This window comes from Lissotriton helveticus, chromosome 2_1 (assembly GCF_964261635.1).
Source record: "Lissotriton helveticus chromosome 2_1, aLisHel1.1, whole genome shotgun sequence".
NCBI lineage: Eukaryota > Metazoa > Chordata > Amphibia > Caudata > Salamandridae > Lissotriton > Lissotriton helveticus.
In genome coordinates, this window is record NC_136059.1 from 1,065,586,241 (window position 1) to 1,065,606,571 (window position 20,331).

Consider the following 20,331-nt stretch of genomic DNA (forward strand, 5'->3'; position numbering starts at 1 on the left):
TGCGCCGCATAATAATATGTCAAAGCGCGGGGCCTCTAGGCCTCCCTCCTCGTAGGAGCGCACTGCTGTACGAAGAGCTACTCTACTGCGCCGGTCCGCCCAGAGTAGAGACGTAAGTAGCATGTTCAGGGTCCGAAATATCCTAGGGGGAAGAGAACATAGCGTATTTTGAAGGATGTAAAGTGTCCTAGGCAGCATTACTATCTTGGCGACGGCCAGCCGACCCATGAGAGATAGCGGCAGGGTGTTCCAGAAGGACACTGATTGCTGCAGGGACTTAATCACCCGATCAATATTGCAGGCCAGTGATTGCGCTACCGTTGAGGCCACTTGAATACCCAAATAGCGAAAGCTATCCCTTTCCCATCGCAGCCCGAGCTCCGGCAAGTCCTCCTGGGGCACCAACTCAAGCCCCGACAACGGATAAATCAGGGATTTGTGTCTATTGAGTCTCAGTCCAGACTCATCGCCGAACCTATCTAGCTGATATAGCAATACTGGAAGCGCCTCTCTTGGGGCTCTCAGATTAAACAAGGCATCATCTGCATATAGTGAGATAATATTACATGTATCTCCCACCCGTATGCCCCACTGCGACAACTCAGAGCGGATCAGAACGGCAAAAGGCTCTATAGTCATGGCAAAGAGTAGTGGTGAGAGGAGACACCCCTGCCGTTCCAAGACGTACCCTAGCCCGGGGGGATTTATATAGAACGGATCCAATGGCAAAAATTGGGGCCCAAACCCAACACTCGGAGGACCTCTTGCAAATATACCCAGTCAACCGTATCAAACGCCTTGGCGAGGTCAACGGATACCAGCACAGTCTGTTCTTCTGACCCCTGGCCCTTGTGGGTGATGTGATTCAAGCGCCGTAGGTTCATGGGCGGTGTTACGCCCAGGAATAAAGCCGCATTGGTCCGGATTGACCAAGTGCGCCGTATGCGGCGCCAGACGGGTGGCCAATAGCTTGGTCAAAATTTTCACATCTGTATTGATCATAGTGATCGGGCGATACGAGGAAGGGTCGAGTTTATCCGCCCCCGGTTTAAGGATCATGCAAATTTCCCCACTTGCCATGCTCTGTGGGATAGACCCATTCTCAAACGCTTCGACAAAGACCTGTAAGAGGAGACGAGACAATGTCGCCGAACTCGTGATAAAATTCCGGTGGGAATCCATCACTCCCCGGCGACTTTGCGGGTGGCAGGCGAGCCAGAGCTGCCCGCACCTCACCCAACGTTAGTGCCCGATCTAGGCCCTCTGGTCCGCCGCGGAAAGGGACAGCAGGGTCAGTCCCTGTAAATAAGGGAGATAAGAAGCAACAAAACCCGTTTCTAAAGTTCACGGGCACTATCTCCAACCAATCCATACCTTTTCTGGACCTCTCTATATCACTGGAACCAACCACTATCAGTACCACTCTGTACAAAAAGGATACTGACAGGAACAGTCTATTGCCCTACACCAGTCACCATACTAGATCCCTTAGGGACAATTTACCTTTCGGCCAATTTCTCAGTCTTCGGAGAAATTGCAGCTCGACTACTGATTATAAACAGCAAGCACAATCCTTACAGACCAAGCTCCGGGCTCGGGGTTATCCCACTCATCTTTTGAAAACCTCCACTAAGAGAGCCCTTAACAACAACAGGGAGGCTCTGCTCGAAATACACCCCAAGGAGCCAGAGGACACGATTGTTTGCTTGACCTCATTCACGAAACATTCCTCGTTCATCAAAAAAATAATCACCTCACATTGGGACCTTCTCAACTCTGCTGGGATGGAACTACCACGCCCTCGCTTTGCTTTTAAGAGGACGGCAAATCTGAAGGACACGCTGATCCACACCCGTCCTAAGAAAACCAACACCCAGATTGCCAATACTCTCTGGGACCTTCCTCCAGTAACTGGACACTATCGCTGTGGGTCCTGCGTTGTCTGCCCTCAGACCATCCAAGGCAAGACCATTGTACTTCCAGGCGACTTCACATGGATAATGAACAAACATACCAACTGTAACAGTTCCAAGTGTATTTATGTGTTGATCTGCCCCTGCGATCTGTTATACATTGGGATGACCATGCGCCCAGTTAAACAACGTATAATGGAACACAACAGCAACATTCGGTGTCAAAAATCACACACCAGACTGTATGAACATTGCAAAATAAATCATCATCGCCCAGAAAATATCAGGTGGGCAGTCCTAGAGTGTGTACCTAACTTCAACCAACAAGCCCTCTTCCGACTCGAACAAAGATGGGTACATCGATTACAGTGCGAGGAACGGGGACTGAACGATGGGGTGCCCTGGACTGCCCTCGCCAGATAGTCATGATTCTGGACTCCTTTGTCCATCCCTAAATGATTACTAAGATGACAAATCAGCTTTATTTGCACGTTCCAAAATGGCCCCCGCATTGAAGTGCATCCTACTCGCCGCTTTGAGCTAACCCCTTCTTACTTTTTACTTTTGCATGCCGGGGCTTAGCAACCTGAGGGACACGCCCCCCCGCCTGGTGCGCGCTCAATTTCTCCTTAACTACAGTGGAGATTGCCGGGCTACCTTGCCGGCTGTCCTTACTTCGTGTTACCGTGGGACGGGTAGGTGCTGAGATGCCTGCCTTCAGCGACGCTTGAGGTAAGGTGTTGAGCCATTTTTTACAATCCGCGCGCTCTTTGCCAGACGCCCGGATAGTCACTACCCAGCGGATCCCCTTCACGTGGGGCTCTGCGTGAAGGTGTTTACCGTTCTCAATAACCCCGCGGGATGCCTTACTTTCCCTATAGGAACCCCTCACTCGCTGCTGGCCCCACCTGGACAGCTCGTGAGGCCTTCGGGAACAACCATAACGGGTAAGCGCATCGTCGATATTGACATTGCTCGCGCCCACGCGCATATGTCAATCAGGGCACTTTCCTTGTATTGTTATGTTTTGTTTTTTTTTTACTTCCTGCCGGTGACCGCGACCACCACGCTAGCACCGATCCCACGCAGATAACAGAGTGTCAAACTACATATGAGCTACTTTAATTTTATCTGTTTGTTTATATTTTGCGGTTTCTTTTGGATTGTACGGCTAAATTCTTTAGTCTACACATATATATTTATAGCTTTTAACAAATACACGGGCCCCCCATACCAGCTAACTGTGTTAGGGCGCAACATTACCAATGGCCCGGTATATTGGTGTCACACCGGACTCGGCAAGCTGCATAGTGTTGAGTCACGCCCTTTGCACCAAGATGCATGCTTAAAAACTTACAGCATGACTGCCCACATACAGAGCGAGCTCAACTGCGCGCACTGTTTTGATCAATCACTTCTCTCTCACAGTACCATTGAATCTGTTATGGCACAGCGGTTGTATTCACGGGACACGCACTATCAAGTCACCTTGAACACAGGCACCTTCTGATGTAAATTGTTAATACCGCACTTTAACATCATGTATGTCTGTTTATTTAATTTTTTTCAGTTTCCAGTAGGTACCTCGCCTGGAACCATTTCAGTACGATACCACCCAGGTCGTATATGGGGGTCTTCTCAATTCAGAGGATACCCAGCAATCATATGAGCACTAAGGTCCTGACGAATTGCCCTTACGGCAAGAAACATGTCGACCATATTCACATGAAGGGTTGAATAAGGATTGGTCCCATTGCCTATCACTCCTTAATACCCCTTATTTTTAATAAAGCAGCGAGCCTGATCATTAAATTCATTCCCAATGGACTCGACTGACTTTTTTTTAAATCCCACACACACACCCCTATGCTCACTATTGCACTCTTTAGGCCCCTCTCACACACACACACCCGCTGGCTTGGAATAAAAGATCTCCATCAAAGTGCAGCCCCCCTGGGCTGCCCGACGGGCATTGCACCGCCAGCCTGCCGTAGGAGCAGGATACCGATGATGACGCTGGACGGCCACCGATTGGGACAACAGGTGTTGTCCTGTCGGTAACCTGTGTGAGGTATCCTTATATTCTGAAAAGGGTCTACACCATGCACTTGTCCCGCCACTACAATTGAGAGAGAAAATTGACCGAGCTATATCACTAGCTCCCACTGGGGAACTCTGTACAACACTCTTTGTTTGCTGCTGCTTAGGACGAGTACATTGGACCCCACTAAACAACCGTCCACTTTTATTCCCCTTGTTTGATACCAAATTTCCCCACTTGCCATGCTCTGTGGGATAGACCCATTCTCAAACGCTTCGACAAAGACCTGTAAGAGGAGACGAGACAATGTGACGCCGAACTCGTGATAAAATTCCGGTGGGAATCCATCACTCCCCGGCGACTTTGCGGGTGGCAGGCGAGCCAGAGCTGCCCGCACCTCACCCAACGTTAGTGCCCGATCTAGGCCCTCTGGTCCGCCGCGGAAAGGGACAGCAGGGTCAGTCCCTGTAAATAAGGGAGATAAGAAGCTTCGGATATGTCTGGGTCTGCAGTGTATACCTGTTGAAGGTGGGATCTGAGGACTTCGAGGATGGCACGCTCCGAATGTCCCATGTCCCCATGTTAAGTCTCGCAAAGCTACAATACGTTCCGGGGTCTGCTCTTTCCGAAGGATCCAAGCCAAAAGCCGCCGGACTTGTCCCCCTCCCTATGTAGACGCTGCCTATATTGGCCTAGGGTATTCTTGTCGAGTCCGTCAAGAATGTCATGCACCCGAACTTGGGCAGACTGCTCCTCCTCCCTCTGCAGGTAGTCAGGAGACGCCGCGGCCTGGACACTTAAAAGAGCATCCTCCACCGTCTGGAGATCCTCTAGAAGCTGCTTCCGGACTCCATAAATGAGTCCCATACAGGCTCCCCTCACCACCGCCTTTAGGGCCTCCCATTTGTGGCTAGCAAGAGGTCCCCCGCCTCCCAATTAAGGTCCACATAGTCCCCGATAGCCGTCTCTACATGCGCCATGCCTACCTGGTCATGGAGGATATCCACCGGAAGTCTCCAAGTCCGAGGGCGGGAAACCGGGGTTCCCCATCGTACCATGCATGACACGGGGGAATGATAAGATAAAAAGTGAGCCTGGTGTGTAACCTCTATGGACATATTAAGCTTGGCATTTGCAACCAAGACCCTATCAAGGCGACTATATGTGTTATACGTGGGAGGAAAAACAGGTATAAACCTGCTTCGTCGGGTTTGTCTGACGCCAAATATCCACCGCGCCTACATTCTCCATGACCTCCTTAAGCTGGGCAGTCATACGGGGTTGTGTACCCTCCAGCGGCTGGGGACTATCAAGGACAGGATCAAGAACACAATTGAAATCCTCCATCCAAAGGACTGGGGCCCCCAAATCATGAGTCAGGACGTCCTGGAGAGCCCGAAAAAAGATCGGGTCATCCACGTTAGGTGCATATGTATTCAAAATGATGTTCCTACCATCTACTTTTGCCCCGAGAAGCAGGTATCTGCCATGTATGTCCACCTCTACATATTGGACTGCAAACGGGACCCCAGGCGCCACCCAAATCAACACCCCTCTAGCATACGTGGAAAAGGAGGAGTGGAATACCTGACCCCGCCACTTTTTTCCCAATTTATGTGCTCCCTCAGATGTAAGATGGGTCTCCTGGAGGCATGGAATTGAGACCCAGTGTCTACGAAGAAAAGAAAGGACTCTATACCTTTTAGTGGATGTGCCTAGTCCTCTCACATTCCAGCTCATAAACTTGTACCCCATGTTCGATGATGTAGCCCGCCTCCCCACAGAACGCTACCCCCGGTGTCCCTCCAACCCCGTGCCCGAAGTGTAATACATGCGATGCCCAAAACATTCCCCTTCAACAACCCCTGCCAGACTCTCCCCCCACCCGTGAGCAATATACTTGCAACAACACAACTTGCCGATATGCCCTTCCCATGCTGGTGCCAGGACGTGCACAGCCACCCCATTCGCCCAACAGGGCTAAACCTCCCAACAGATAAAAGGAAACTCTCCACCCCCCGCCCAGCTCCCAGCAAGGCCCGCTATCAGATCATGATTACAGGGCTCGGGCCATTACAGTGAAGGATTCCACAGTGTGTCCAGTCCTTCGCTCTTCAACAAGCAACAACGTCCCCTGAAACATTAGAGTGAGTGTAGTCTCCCTTTAGGTAAAGGGGCCCAGCGCTACCGGCCAGAAGGCCCGAAATCCAGCAAACCATACAGGACCACATCCGCTCCTCATGAGAGGGCCCCCGATGTCTGACCCTGAGCCCCTGACGTCTCTGGAATCGTAGCACTGGTAGGTAAAATAATATCCGTGGTGGGCTGCAGTGTATCTGGAACCAGTACCTCTCCCGGCGGGAGGAGTCCTTGACGTCGTCGGCAAGATTTCAGGCCCCGTCAGATCCAAGCAGAGGGCACCATCCTCGCCCACCGTGACTCGCCGTCTCTCCTCTCGCTCAGCTGTGTCCGATCGATGTCGTCACCTGCCAGTGCGTCTCCTCTGCGGTCGTGTCCCCCATGTGCTTCGGTTTCCTCCCCGCTCTCCTGGAGGAAGGGCACCCCCCCTGATCTCAAGCCACTCCCAGACTTCCTCTGGGGCCTCGAAGAAATGCGCCTTCCCCTGGGAAATAACCTTAAGCTTAGCCGGGTAGAGCAGCATATACTGCAGGTTTAACTCCCGGAGCTTCTGTTTAACTGTCAGGAAGGACTTCCGCTGTTCTTGGACCAGTTGGGTGTAATCCGGAAAGATGGAGACATTTGCATTCTCAAATGTTAAATCCGCAGTTTCCCTTGCCGCTCTAAGGATGCAGTCCCTGTCTCGATAGTTAAGGATAATGGCAATGAGGGCCCGTGGTGGAGCTCTGGGTCTTGGTGGCAGCACCAACGCCCTATGGACCCCGTTCAATCAAAAAGACTTCCGACAGACCCACAGGGCACAGTGTAGTACAAATCCATTGCTCCAGGAAGCGTTCTGCGTTGCCTGCCTCTGCTTGTTCCGGAATACCAAGAACCCTGATGTTACTGCGGCGTGCTCTTCCTTCCGCATCCTCCGCTCTCCGCTCCAGTGCCCCCGTCGTGGCCGTAAGGTGTGAGACTGTTTTTTTAAGGGACGCCACTTCTCCTTGCAACTGGACAATATTCCCCTCCGCATCAGAAACCTTGTTGGGCACTTTCCGCAGGTCTGTCCGTAATAAATTCACGTCAATGGATACCGTTTCAATTTGGCGCTCCAGGACAGAATGGGACCCCTGAATCGCCTTTAACATCTCCGCCCGGGAGGGCTCTCCAGTATCCGCATCCCCCTCGTCCTGCCCCGATTGGCGCGTGACCCTCTGCGAGGGGAGCCTCTGGGTAGTATATTGTGTTACAGTGTTTGGCTGCGAGGCCCGGGCATTTTATCTTTACGCATTTCAGACATCAAACTGAGTCACCCCAGGACCCCTAGCTGGCAATCTCCTAGCAGTCCCACGCCGAGGCTTGCGTGGATGAAGGTGACGTACAATCTATTCTCCAGTCACTGACTCACACTCTGTAATGCCAGAAACCGGTCCTCGGAAGCTTGTTTCCGGTCCAGGGAAGGCATGGCTTGGCAGTTCTAACTGGACTGTTCCCATGAGGCACAAGGTCAGACTGATTTGCATATAGCCATGTCTGAACTGGGGTGGCAGAGTGGGCTAAAGAACGGTGATGGATCAAACCCAGATCTTTTGACTGGGTGTGAGTGTTTGATTGGTTCAGATGCTGCGTCCATCACCACCCCCTTTTGTACCACTGACTCACACTCTGTCCACAACAACTCACCACGGCGTTCCTCTCAGGTTGCATGGGCCCTTCTCGGAGTGTATCCTGTGTCGGAGCCCAATATCGACGCCACGTCAGGGACCAGATCCAGCGTACTCCGGGAGGTCTCACAGGCAGGTAGGAGCCTCGGCCACTGCCCAGGCCGGGCACGTCAGGTCCGTCCACTAATATCAGGGCCACCGACTTCCCCGCATCCCACACCCGCGGGCGCGCGATCGAAAGAGTCCCTATAATGCAGGCCACGAGGGCAGACACTCACACCTCTACAAGGGCTCTTCAGGAGACACGTTGTAGCCCAGCTTCAGTCCCCCGGGCCCGAACCGGCAGCCTCAATCCCAATGTCCGCCAGCAGGATAATTCCACACCGAAAGCGCGTCAGCCTGCGAGGACCCAGCGGACCCCCCGGTGGTCCTCAGATGTCCGCAGGTGCCCTTTCACCGACTCCGCAGGCCTCCCGGACAATCTCCTATTGCACCCGGCACCCAGGTCCTTTGCCGCCTCTACAGCACCAGTAGTAGTCCCAGTCCAGGCCGCCCGGAATGCCGACCAGCAGCAGAACGCAGCAGGACACACAGGATGACAGCCCCCAGGGTGCTCCCGATCGCTGCTCCGCCGCGCAGGAGGGCCAGAGGGTGCAGCCACCGCCAGTCCACTAGGCTCACCTGCCGCGGCACTCGGCCTCGTCCCCGGGCCCCCTGCAGAGCTCAAAAGCAGATGGGGAATCCCCGATTGCAGCGGGCGCCTCCCAAGTTGGATACTCCTTCAAGGGCAGGACCGCGGGGCAAGGAGTCCGCACCCCGGCTCCGCAAAGGCCAGTGCAGGCACTATCCTCGGCTCCCTCAGGGTTGGCCAACCGGGGCAGGCTTCACTTCTCACACAGGGGCCCCAGCAGGCAGTGGGCCCGCATCATTGTCGAAGGCCCCCACGCCCCTGGAGGTCCCGATCACAGTGGGCTCACCGGCGGCAGATCGCCTCCCTCTTGTGGGGATAGGCGGCTGACCCCGGCCTCTCGATTTATTCAGGCCCAGCCTCCGCACGTCCCGGGCTGCCGCCTCCGCCTCCCGGTCTGTATTCAACCCTAACTTGGGTCAGGATGGGCCTCCGACAGTCCAGGCTTGTGGATACTTTTATTCCTTCCCTGGCATTCAATCAGTGCTCCGTCGCTGTAGCGCAGGAGGGCCAGCGGGCGCTCCCACCGCCCATTCACCGGGCTCACCCGCCGCAGAGGAGTATCCCCACATTACACGCAGGACATCTCCGAATCACCATTTTAACAGTACCAGCCTCAATGACCTATTAAATTCATTAAGTTCATACGGCCAGGTACTTTTTAATTCACTCCCCTCATCCACCCCTGACCCTTCCTCTCACTACCTATGCACCACACGTAGTACTGCAATAACAGTGCTCCAGCGTAGTCGCCAGTCGTAACACGCCCCCGTCCCACAGCGGGGCAGGAAGACCCCTATGATAAAGCATGACACCAAGGGCCCTTCTGATAGATACATCTGCCTTGTGGATTCTTCACCTTGTGAATATCCCCCTTGCGTCAGCAACGTTCGGAAAATTATTCGTAGCACGCCGGCGTGGACGACGTCATAGGAATGCGGCATCGCGCGCGACTCCGTCTGACGTCACCGACCCCTTATTAGGCCTACGTCGGCGTGATTCGACGGTTTTAGGGATCTTCTGTGGTTACAGATAGAGACTTTGTTGCTTTTTGTCTGTTACTGTTTCTGTTCTTCGTCGATGATGTCGTCGAAGAAGACGGGTTTCAAGCAGTGTGGCTCGTGTGCCCGGATGATGTCGATTACTGATCCACATGGTGATTGCTTGTGGTGTTTAGGTTCGGATCATGACGTCAAGGGCTGTCGATCCTGCTCTAAGATGAATCCGAAGGCTCTGCGAGAGCGGGAGGCTAAACTTCTGATAGCCAAGATTAAAGGTAAAGAAGCCAATAGATCTTCGAGATCAAGATCAAGATGCTCCAGATCGAGGCCGAAGTAGAAGTCGCGACCGAGGTCGCAATCGAAGTCACGATCGAGGTCGTGATCGAGGTCGAGGGCCAGATCGGAGTCGGCGTCTAAGTCGGCTTCTGGGCATGCTTCGGGTTCCTCGAAGAGAAAACATAAGAGGAAGAAGCATAGTTCTCGCCATCATTCGGGGTCATCGGACTCGAAGAAGAGGTCTTCTCGGAAACATCACAAAGACTTTGTGTCTCCGTCTCCTGCTGGTGGAGCCACGCCGATACGGTCTCGAGAGCATACACCGGAACCGGAGTTGGATCCGAATCCGGCTTCGGGCCAGTCTTCGGAGCATGAGGAGGTCGTGGAGATTCCACAGTCACCGACTCCGGAGGATGACCTGGAGGGTCAAAGGGGTCAGGAGGAGCCGAATCCGGAGCAGCCTCCTGCGGAGCCGTCAATGGGTTCATACCCTTCCTTTCCTGGTCCTGGTCAGGACCCTTCGCATTTCCTAAATGCTATGTTTGGAGTATATGCGAGGGCAATGTACCCCACTGGAGCACCTGCTGGTCGCATGGGTCCTTTGTCTTTTAACTTGGGTGTCCCCCAAGCTTATGCACCGGCGCCTTTTCTGCCGACTCCATATCCTTCTTGGCTAGGAACGGCGCCGCCGAGGTCATCGACTCCGGGCACGGCTTCGCCGGCTCCGGAGCGACCTCAAAGTTTGGATAGGGGCACGACGCCGGTTCCTGTTTCTCTGCCTCCTGTTGTTACAGCTCCTCGTTCGACGCCGGCTCCGACTCCGTCGGAGTCGTTACTGGATCCGTCGACTTCGATCTGTCTTGAGTGGTCGAGGCGTAGAGCTCAGCGTCTCTTGGAGGAGAAGGAGTATGGGGAACCTGAAGTGGAAGAAGGCGAGCTTCAGGAGCATGAGGATTGCTTTGAGGATCTGCATAGTGCAAGCAGTCTTGAACTTTCTCCAGAATGGGGGTTGCCTGTGGTTTCGGATGCACCCTCTCGGGATGTGATGCCATACCATATGGTAATCAGAAAGGCTGCTGAGTTGCTGAACTTGACTTTGCCAACAGTGGAGTTCAAATCTAATATCCTTACGGAAGTCTTACATTCGCCTTCTTCAGTCATTGAGCCGACTCTGCCATTCACTGAGGCTCTGACCGAACCGATTTTAGAGGTCTGGAAAAAGCCTTTGTCTGCACCTGCGGTGTCTAGATCGGTGGCGAGGCGTTATAGGGTGGCTCCTGGAGACCCTGAGTTCTTGTCATCTCACCCTTCGCCGGAGAGTCTGGTGGTGCAGGCCGCTTGTGCGAACAGATCGGCAGGCTCTTTTCCCCAGGTTCCTGGAGATATAGGGCCAGATGTAGGTAAGTTCCATTTACCGATTCTTAAATACCGAATTTTACCGATTCGGTATTTCAGAATCGGTAAATGGTATGTAGGAAAAAATTCGGTAAAAAATACCGAATCAGTAAGATTCGGTATTTACAGAATCGGAAATTACCGATATCGGTAATTACCGATTCGGTAAATGCCGATTCGGTAATTATCGAATCAGTAAAATTCCTCCTACATCTCAAAAGGCTTTTACCGGTCGGTAACGTCCGAATTCGTCCGTTACCGACCGGTAAAAGCCTACCTACATCTGGCCCAAAGACTCCAAGAAGTTGGATCAAGCTGCTAAAAAGGTTTTCTCCTCAGGTAGCATGGCTTTGAAATCAACGAATGCTACTTGCTTACTAGGAAGGTATGTGCATGCCTTAATGGACTCGGTCAAGCAGTTGTCAGCTAAGCTTCCGGAGGAAGACAGGAAAAACTTTAATGAGGTTGTTTTGGACACTCAGGCGGCAGCCCGCCAGGTTATTCAGAGTGGCATGGACACGGCGGACTCTGTGGCTAGAGTGATGGGTTCTTCAGTGGCTACCAGAAGAGCTGCTTGGCTGAAGTCCTCAGAGTTTTCCGCTGACGTACAGGCTACTCTTTTGGATTTGCCTTTTGACGGAGTTGGCCTCTTTGGGAAGAAAGCGGATGCGGCTTTAGAGAGGTTCAAAGATAGCCGGGCGACGGCTAGGTCTTTGGGCCTGCAAGCGAAAGGCACAGCCACCAGGAAGTTCAAGGACTTTGGCAGGTCCTCTTTTCGCCCCTTCAAACAAGGCCAGCAGCAGCAGCAACAGAACCCTCTGTACAAGTCTTACAGAGGTAGACAGAGGGGACGTGGACGTCAGGCCTCTTCCTCCTCTACTCCCTCTTCTAATACCCACCCCCCACCTACAACAGCAATGCAGTCCTAGATCCGCCATTCCGGATCATGCGGGTCCGGTAGGGGGTCGGCTTACTCATTTTCTACAGGATTGGGAATCGGTTACATCAGATCTTTGGGTTCTCAATCTCGTAGAAAATGGGTATGCACTTACTTTCCAGGAGTTCCCTCCCAATTACCCTCCTTGCCAAGGTTATTGTTTGGAGGACAACCTGCTTCTCCTGCAGGAAGAAGTCCTGGCACTGTTCAGAAAGGGTGCGATAGAGGTGGTTCCGGAGCAGGAGAGGGGTCAGGGGTGCTACTCCCAGTATTTCCTAATCCCCAAAAAGGATGGCAGACTTCGACCAATCCTGGATCTCAGGATCTTGAACTTGTATCTGAGACAGGACAAGTTCAAGATGCTCACTCTTGCGCAGGTTCTTCAAGCGCTGTTGGAAGAAGACTGGATGGTGTCGATCGACTTGCAGGATGCTTATTTCCACATCCCCATCCTGAAGTCGCACAGGAAGTATCTCCGTTTTACGGTGGGATCGCAGCACTACCAGTTTGCGGTCCTTCCGTTTGGACTTACTACTGCGCCTCGAGTTTTCACCAAGGTGATGGCAGTTGTGGCGGCACATCTCAGGAGGTCGGGAATACCTGTATTTCCGTATCTGGACGACTGGCTGATCAAAGCAGAGTCGCCAGAGAAGGTGCTCCTTCATCTGCAAGAGACAACTCAGTTGTTGCACAGGTTGGGTTTTTTGATAAATGTACCCAAGTCTCACCTGGTGCCCTCCCAGCGCAACCTGTTCATAGGTGCAGTACTGGACACTACTGTATGTCGTGCATTCCCTCCACCTCAAAGGATTCGCGACACACAGGAAATTATTCCTTTATTCTACAATGGAGCGGTTGTTCCAGTCCTGAAGGTCCTTCGTCTGCTCGGTCTGATGGCTTCTTGCATTCTGTTGGTCAGCAGGTTGGGTTTTTCGATAAATGTACCCAAGTCTCACTTCGCGACATACAGGAAATGATTCCTTTATTCTACCATGGAGCGGTTGTTCCAGTCCTGAAGGTCCTTCGTCTGCTCGGTCTGATGGCTTCTTGCATTCTGTTGGTCAACCATGCACGCTGGCACATGAGGGCACTCCAGTGGTGCCTCCGCAGGCAGTTGTATCAGCACAACGGAGATCTCAGGGAGTCAGTGAGGATCTCCAGAGAAACTGCAGCGGATCTGTCTTGGTGGGGCGTGGAAGGCAATCTGTCTCAAGGAAAGCCTTTCCAACTGCCTCCATCGGTTGCCACAGTGATAACGGATGCATCCACTCTAGGGTGGGGTGCTCATCTGGGGGATCTGGAGGTCAAGGGTCTTTGGTCTCCAGAGGAAAGGTTGCTTCATATCAACCTTGTAGAGTTGCGGGCGATACGTCTGGCGCTCATGGCCTTCCTCCCTTCCCTTCGCGGTCAGTCGGTTCTAGTCCTGACAGACAACACGACCGCGATGTGGTATATCAACAAGCAGGGAGGAGTGGGGTCGCAGTGTCTCTGCAAAGAGGCTCTGCGTCTCTGGTCCTGGATTCAGGACCATCAGATTTGTCTGATGGCAAATCATCTGGCCGGAGTTCTGAACGTACGTGCAGACGTTCTCAGTCGGCAGTTCTCTGCCGACCACGAGTGGAGGCTTCATCCGGAGGTTGTTCACGACATCTTTCAGATGTGGGGGACTCCTCGGGTGGACCTGTTCGCCACCCGCGAGAATGCTCACTGCCTGTCATTCTGCAGTCTCCAGTATCCAATGCAAGGGGCACTGGGGGAAGCGTTTCAGTTGAGTTGGGAAAGTCAACTCCTTTACGCGTTTCCTCCCATACCCTTGATTCCTCGGGTTCTGAGGAAGATTCGCCAGGACCGGGCCCAAGTCATATTGGTCGCCCCGGATTGGCCAAGAAGGGTGTGGTACACGGACCTACTCCACCTCTCCTCTCACCCGTAGTGTAGATTTCCTCTCTCAGATGGAGGGCAGGTTTTACACCCCCACCTCCAGACATTACACCTTCATGCCTGGAGATTGAACGGGGCAACCTGAACTCTTTTTCTCTCCCTCACGATGTGGTGGATGTCATTCTTTCGGCCAGACGTGACTCCACCAAGTCCATCTATTCGTATAGATGGTCTAAATTTGTTGTTTGGTGTAGGGAGAAGGCTGTTGACCCTTTGATGGCTCATCTGTCTGATATTTTGCAGTTTGCTCTCTCTGTGGCGCAGCGAGGATTTGCTGTTGCCACAGTCAAAGGTTACCTTTCGGCGTTATCGGCATTTCTCTGCTTGCCGGACCAGCCGTCTCTTTTTAAATCTCCAGTGGTTTTGAGGTTTCTGAAGGGCCTCACAAATAAGTTCCCTCCTTCTCCATTTATCGTGCCTCAATGGGACTTAAATCTTGTCTTAACTTTCTTGATGGGTTCTCCCTTCGAACCCTTACACAAGTGTCCCTTGAGGCTTTTGTCTTTCAAAACGGTCTTCTTAGTTGCGATCACCTCGGCAAGGAGGGTGAGTGAGCTTCAAGCTCTTAGTTCTAAGCCCCCATTCCTGACCATTCATGTTGATCGAATGGTTCTTAGGACCAGGGCTGCTTTTCTGCCTAAGGTGGTAACTCACTTCCTTCTAGGGCAATCCATTACCCTTCCTACCTTCTTTCCTCCCCCTCACCCTTCTAAGGAGGAAGAGAGACTGCACCGTCTGGACCCTAAGAGGGCGGTGTCTTTTTATCTGGACAGAACTAAAGACTTCCGGATGGACGACCAGCTGTTTGTTGGTTTTGCTGGCTGTCGGAAGGGCAGAGCGGTGCACAAGCGCACACTTTCCAGGTGGATAATCCTGTGCATCAAGATTTGCTACTCCCTGGCGGGTAAGGACCCTCCTGAGGGTATAAGAGCTCATTCTACCAGGGCAAGGTCTGCTACTTCTGCATTGTCTAGAGGTGTACCTGATGAGGACATTTGCAGAGCCGCGACTTGGGCCTCCCTCCACACTTTCGCGAAGCATTACTGCTTAGATACCGAGGTGAGGAGGGACAGCCACTTCGCGCGTTCTGTCCTCCAAGATTTCCTGGTATAGCAGAGTGGACACCCTCCTCCGGGAGTGGGGACTGCTATGGGACTCTATTCACAAGGTGAGGAATCCACAAGGCAGATGTATCTATCAGAAGAACAAGTTACTTACCTTCGGTAACGCTTTTTCTGGTAGATACAGTATCTGCCTGTGGATTCCTCACTAACCCACCCGCCTCCCCGTTGTCCACTCTGCTATACCTGGGTTTATTTGTATATTTATTGTGTTTTTGATACCTTTGCTGCGCACTATGTGTGCTATTCTGGTTTGTATGTACTATGTATATTGTATGTATGTATATTTGCTGTCATTGGTCCGTCCGGGTGCCTTGAAGGCACGGAAAAAAGGGCGGAACTGATGTCATCATGCCGACGTAGGCCTAATAAGGGGTCGGTGATGTCAGACGGAGTCGCGCGCGCGATGCCGCGTTCCTATGACGACGTCCACGCCGGCGTGCTACGAAGAATTTTCCGAACGTTGCTGATGCAAGGGGGATATTCACAAGGTGAGGAATACACAGGCAGATACTGTATCTACCAGAAAAAGCGTTACCGAAGGTAAGTAACTTGTTCTTTTGGTGTGTGAGGGGTATTTAAGCAAACACTGTGTGTGCCCTACCAAGACTGGGAACACATATCCTTTGAACCTCTTCGAGGTGGATCCTTTTGTTTTGTATAAAATAAAGGGGTACATGCTCATCTGTATGTGGCTGTACATATGTGCATGTATAAGGATCTTGGGGCCAGATGTAGGTAATCTCGATTTACCGATTCGGTAAATGGGGGAAACATTGAAGGGTGGCAGGGTGTCACTTTGACACCCTGTTGCACCCCTCAATCGTGTATGGGTGCACATATTGCAGACATACATGCCCTAAGGGCATGTATGCCTGCAACATGGCAGCGTTTGAAAAGCAAAATAAATGCTTTTTCAAGGCTTTTCATTATTTACCACCAACTTCTAGTTGGTGGTAAATAACGAATTCTTAAAGCCCTGTAGCACTGATTACAGTGCTACCTACATCTCATAATACAGATTCGGTAATTTTACAGAATCGGTAATTTTACCGAATCTGTAAAATTACCGAATCTGTATTTTAGGTGGCCCTACATCTCATTTTCCAAATACCGGTCGGTAACGGCCGAAATTACCGAATTTTGGGCGTTACCGACCGGTATTTGCCTACCTACATCTGGCCCTAGGTCTCTATTTGAATGCATATGTGTGCTGGTGATGTGTGAGCCCAAGTGAGGTCAAGCTGAGCGTGTTTCTGAGCGGAGTATCTTTACATACATTCATAAACACAGACACAGCGAAACACACAAACTCCATGATATGGCAGCCTTCCAGCTGGTAGAAATTCCTAGCAAAGAAGTGGTGACCACTGCTCACAGCAGGTTTGTTCTATCATAACAAGGCCTACTCCCCCTTGTCTTGAAGGGGACAAAGCAGCCATTCCTATAAGAATCCCTGGAATAATGGTGGCCTTCCTTTATAATATGGAAGCATCTTCGTCATTGTTGTGGTCATCACTGTCATAATGATGGCCATGTAATAGGGCCCATCTTTTGCATATTGCTGGCATCCATGACCTACGAAGGGCCATCTCAGGCATAATGCTGGCCAATGCACAAGACCGTCTTCCTTGCACTTTTGTGGACCCCATAGCATTTGTGTGGCAATGCCTGGTAGAATGGTGCTCATCTCTGGAATACTGTGGGCTTCCATATCCTTGGCACTATGGTGGTATTCTCTGAAAATGATGGGCTGCAAGGGTATGTGAGGACGAGTAGTCCATGCGAGGTATGAGAACATAGGTAACTAAAGGTGAAAAGCTAATATTTTGAACAGAAATGCACATTTATTTAAGATGGATATGTTGTATTGCTGCTTTTGTTTACAATATTGAGGGTTTTGTTTTGCCTAAAACAAAAAGCTGGCGATTGATAGTAAACTGTGTTTTCAGAAATGAAATCAGTGATGCTCAGGAACCAAACTATAGAATTTCTAAAATATATTTGAAGCTGATACCTCAACTTGGAAGGATATTTTCTAATGTTTTTACACTGATACCACTTGCAATTACTACAATTCATTAATTTCATTACTCCTTTAAAAGGATTTCATCGTGTGTATCGCCAAAGCCTTTGACAATATGAAGCCGTTGTCTAAAGCACAACCCTTCAAGATTGGGCTAACCTATCTTGTGTCGGTACATTAACACGTGTTCTACCTCTTCTGCCTTCAACCTGAGAAAATTTGATGTGTATTGTTTGTTTTTCAACATTTTATGGTGATTCTCTGTTGAGACAGAGAATAACATAGGAATAGGAGGAGATGTAAAAATATAAGTAAGTGTAATATAAAATAGAAGACACATGTTTTATACATTTTGATAGGCCATGTAAAGATGCAGAACTGTCTGTTCACACTCAGAAGTTTTAGGCAATTTTTAAGAAAGTGGGTGCACTCTCGCTCGGATAATGATAGATTTGTAAACATGGAGGAACTTAAATCTCTCTTTCATGGAGGGAGGCATATCCTAAGGATACGGGTCCTTCAGAATCAAGTGAGAATCACACCTAGCAAGTGTGGTGAATAGCTAAGTAACTAACACTTAAGAACACCTACCTGATGACTACTAATTCTTGAGAAATGGCATTCAGAACTGGAAGAAGGGTGTGTGCATATTATTTTTAACACCCTGTGTGGTTAAGGGTCATGAGACGGTGCACACTGCTTAACTCCATTGTAGTGGTTGCACCTGACAATATACGTCTTGCAACTGAGGAATAATATTAGATGTGTGTGAAATTTTAAATATGCCTGAGAAAATGTAGTAAGTCTTGAATATAGTGTTACTTGAAATTTTGCATTATGCAGATTTGCTCACAAGACACTTGTTAGCACATAAAATTACACATTTACTGCTATTACCAGTCTCCTACTGGTATCTCGTGAGGTTTATTTTACTTGACAAGGTGTGAAAAAGTCACGTTAGATACCGACAAACACATTTCGCTCTTAAAGTGTAATCTGGTGTCATACTGTGAAATTGTTAAGGATTTTCTCTAAAATAAGCTGTACATTTTTGACACCCACAACATGTACAATCCTACTTACTTTTCACCTTTACAGACGGAATGATTAATATTTCAACCCCACCAAACTGAGAATCTAGAGGCACAGGCCTGATCATTCAGGTAATGGAGACTTCATTGACAGCATGTAAAGATAATCTGAGCCAATAACTACAGAATTAGCACCAAGGGCGCTTATGTACTGAAAAGCTGCATAGCAATACATTGACCTACCTGTACTCTAAATTTCCAACTTGTACCAACTGGAACGCCTGGTACAGGTCCATAGTGATTAGATGGAACAATAGTGCACTCCTTTGTGCGACCAACACATGCCATTCCCTGGAAACACAAAGAAATATCTCAGAATTTAGCTTGAAAGCTGCAAAAGGTAATTTGCTATAGAAACAATTACATGCAGCCTCCCCTAATATATATCACATAACATCATAGTATAAACTAATGCCTTAACAGCTTTTGCCACAGTAAAAGCATTCTACCTAAAATGAAAAATTCAATTTAAAAAAAGTGCTTCTCACAATTTTTTTAAATTTTTTTATTACCTAAGGTGCAATGAAGAACAAACTAACCTATAAAGAAAAAACATGGCTGCTTACTAGCAAGGAGTGTTAGCAGGAAAACCTCCCTCAAGCTGATACCTGGCTGATTGGGGCAGAGGGCTCCTTTATTGCTCTCCTCCACCTATCTGAAGTTGTTTCTGCCAATCCATTAAGCTCAGATTGGAAACTCGAGTTTTTGGCACTTTAGGAAGGCACACAAGATGCTTAGACACCTATGCACCAAACCCTGTTAAAGAGTTTATTTTAAATATAACATTAATTGTGAACTAATTAAGAAATCTCCTTAAGAGGAAAATATTTTTTAACTATCTAAGGTGCTCTGAAGGACAAACTTACCTGTAAAGAAATCAGAAAACACAGGAGATTATTGGGCATGAGTGCCAGCGGGGGCACATCTCTCACACCCACTGCTCTCCTCCACCCATCCCCAGCTCACCCTAACAATCTGCTCAACCTCAGAACTGAAAAAAAGATATGCAGTTCACTAAATATCATAAGCTGTGGATCAAAAAAGCACAGACAACTCTACCCGACTTTAGCCCCGTAGAAGCGAAGGTCTTCATGGGAGACCTCCCGGATCGCAAGATCTCCCGAATATACCAGACGTTGGTCATTCACTGTTCCCCCAGCCTGCAGAGGCTTAGGAATGCATGGGGGGAAGATGTGGGTGAATTGGAGGAGGAGGACTGGGCTGAGGCTCTAGCAGCCCGCGAGGGGCGGCGATAGCAATGCGCCTACGACTAGTGCAATTTAAATACTTACACAGAGTGTATTTCACTAGAGAGCGCCTGTGAAGGGCGGGAATGATTGCCTCTCCCGAGTGCCTTCTTTGTCATCGGAAGGAGGGTACGCTTCTACATACGATATGGAGCTGCCTCTCATTAAATGGCTTCTGGAGGGGCATATACTCCTGCCTCTCTGAGGTATTGGGTTGGGAGCTTCCCTGCACACTGCGTTTGGCCCTGCTGCATGTTATGGAGGGAGTGGGGGGCAATACTTACAACGTCACTGTTGGACCTGGGACCTCCAAGTCACATAAGGTAGCTTGGCACTAAGTGGGAAGGCCTAACTCCAAGGAATCTGTGCTAAGTTTGCGTCACACCCTTCAGTAACATAACATCCATCCACTCAAAAATAAGGACACTACACCAATTGTGGAAAAATACGAGCTGTTTTATAAAAGTTCTCTTAGATCTTCGTCTATAACTGTTCCACAGTTCAATGTAATTACGTTTTCACAATTCCATTTCTTTTCTACATTGACAAGCTAATCATTTATATCTCTCAACAGGTTTTGTGCAACAGTAAAGTTCTCCAGAAATTGCTTTTATACCTCCTCCTTGAGTTCAGATTTTTATCATACAATTAAACCAAACCACCATGTATTTTCATTTCAAGAAGAGCAGGCTAGCATAAACTGTTCCCCAGATGACTCAAGATTAACAATTTACTAGGAAACCCCACCGGATAGAGAACCCTTACTCCTGTTGTGGAAAAAGAAAAGGTTACTCACAACTGTAGCTGAAGGAGGACAGGCAAGTTAAATCACATTGGCTTTTGTCATGTCAAATCCCCTTAACCAAAGT

The 20,331-nt window shown here is 49.9% G+C and overlaps 1 protein-coding gene across 1 annotated transcript in view; it reads right to left on the reverse strand.

Annotated features, from left to right (window-relative positions):
• The window catches only part of UHRF2 (ubiquitin like with PHD and ring finger domains 2), a 600,873-nt gene that overhangs the window by 159,473 nt on the left and 421,069 nt on the right, over nucleotides 1–20,331 (reverse strand). Inside the window, exon 8 of the mRNA XM_078675867.1 lies at nucleotides 18,399–18,506. Coding sequence (XP_078531993.1) covers nucleotides 18,399–18,506 — 108 coding nt within the window. The remainder of the gene's footprint in view (nucleotides 1–18,398; nucleotides 18,507–20,331) is intronic.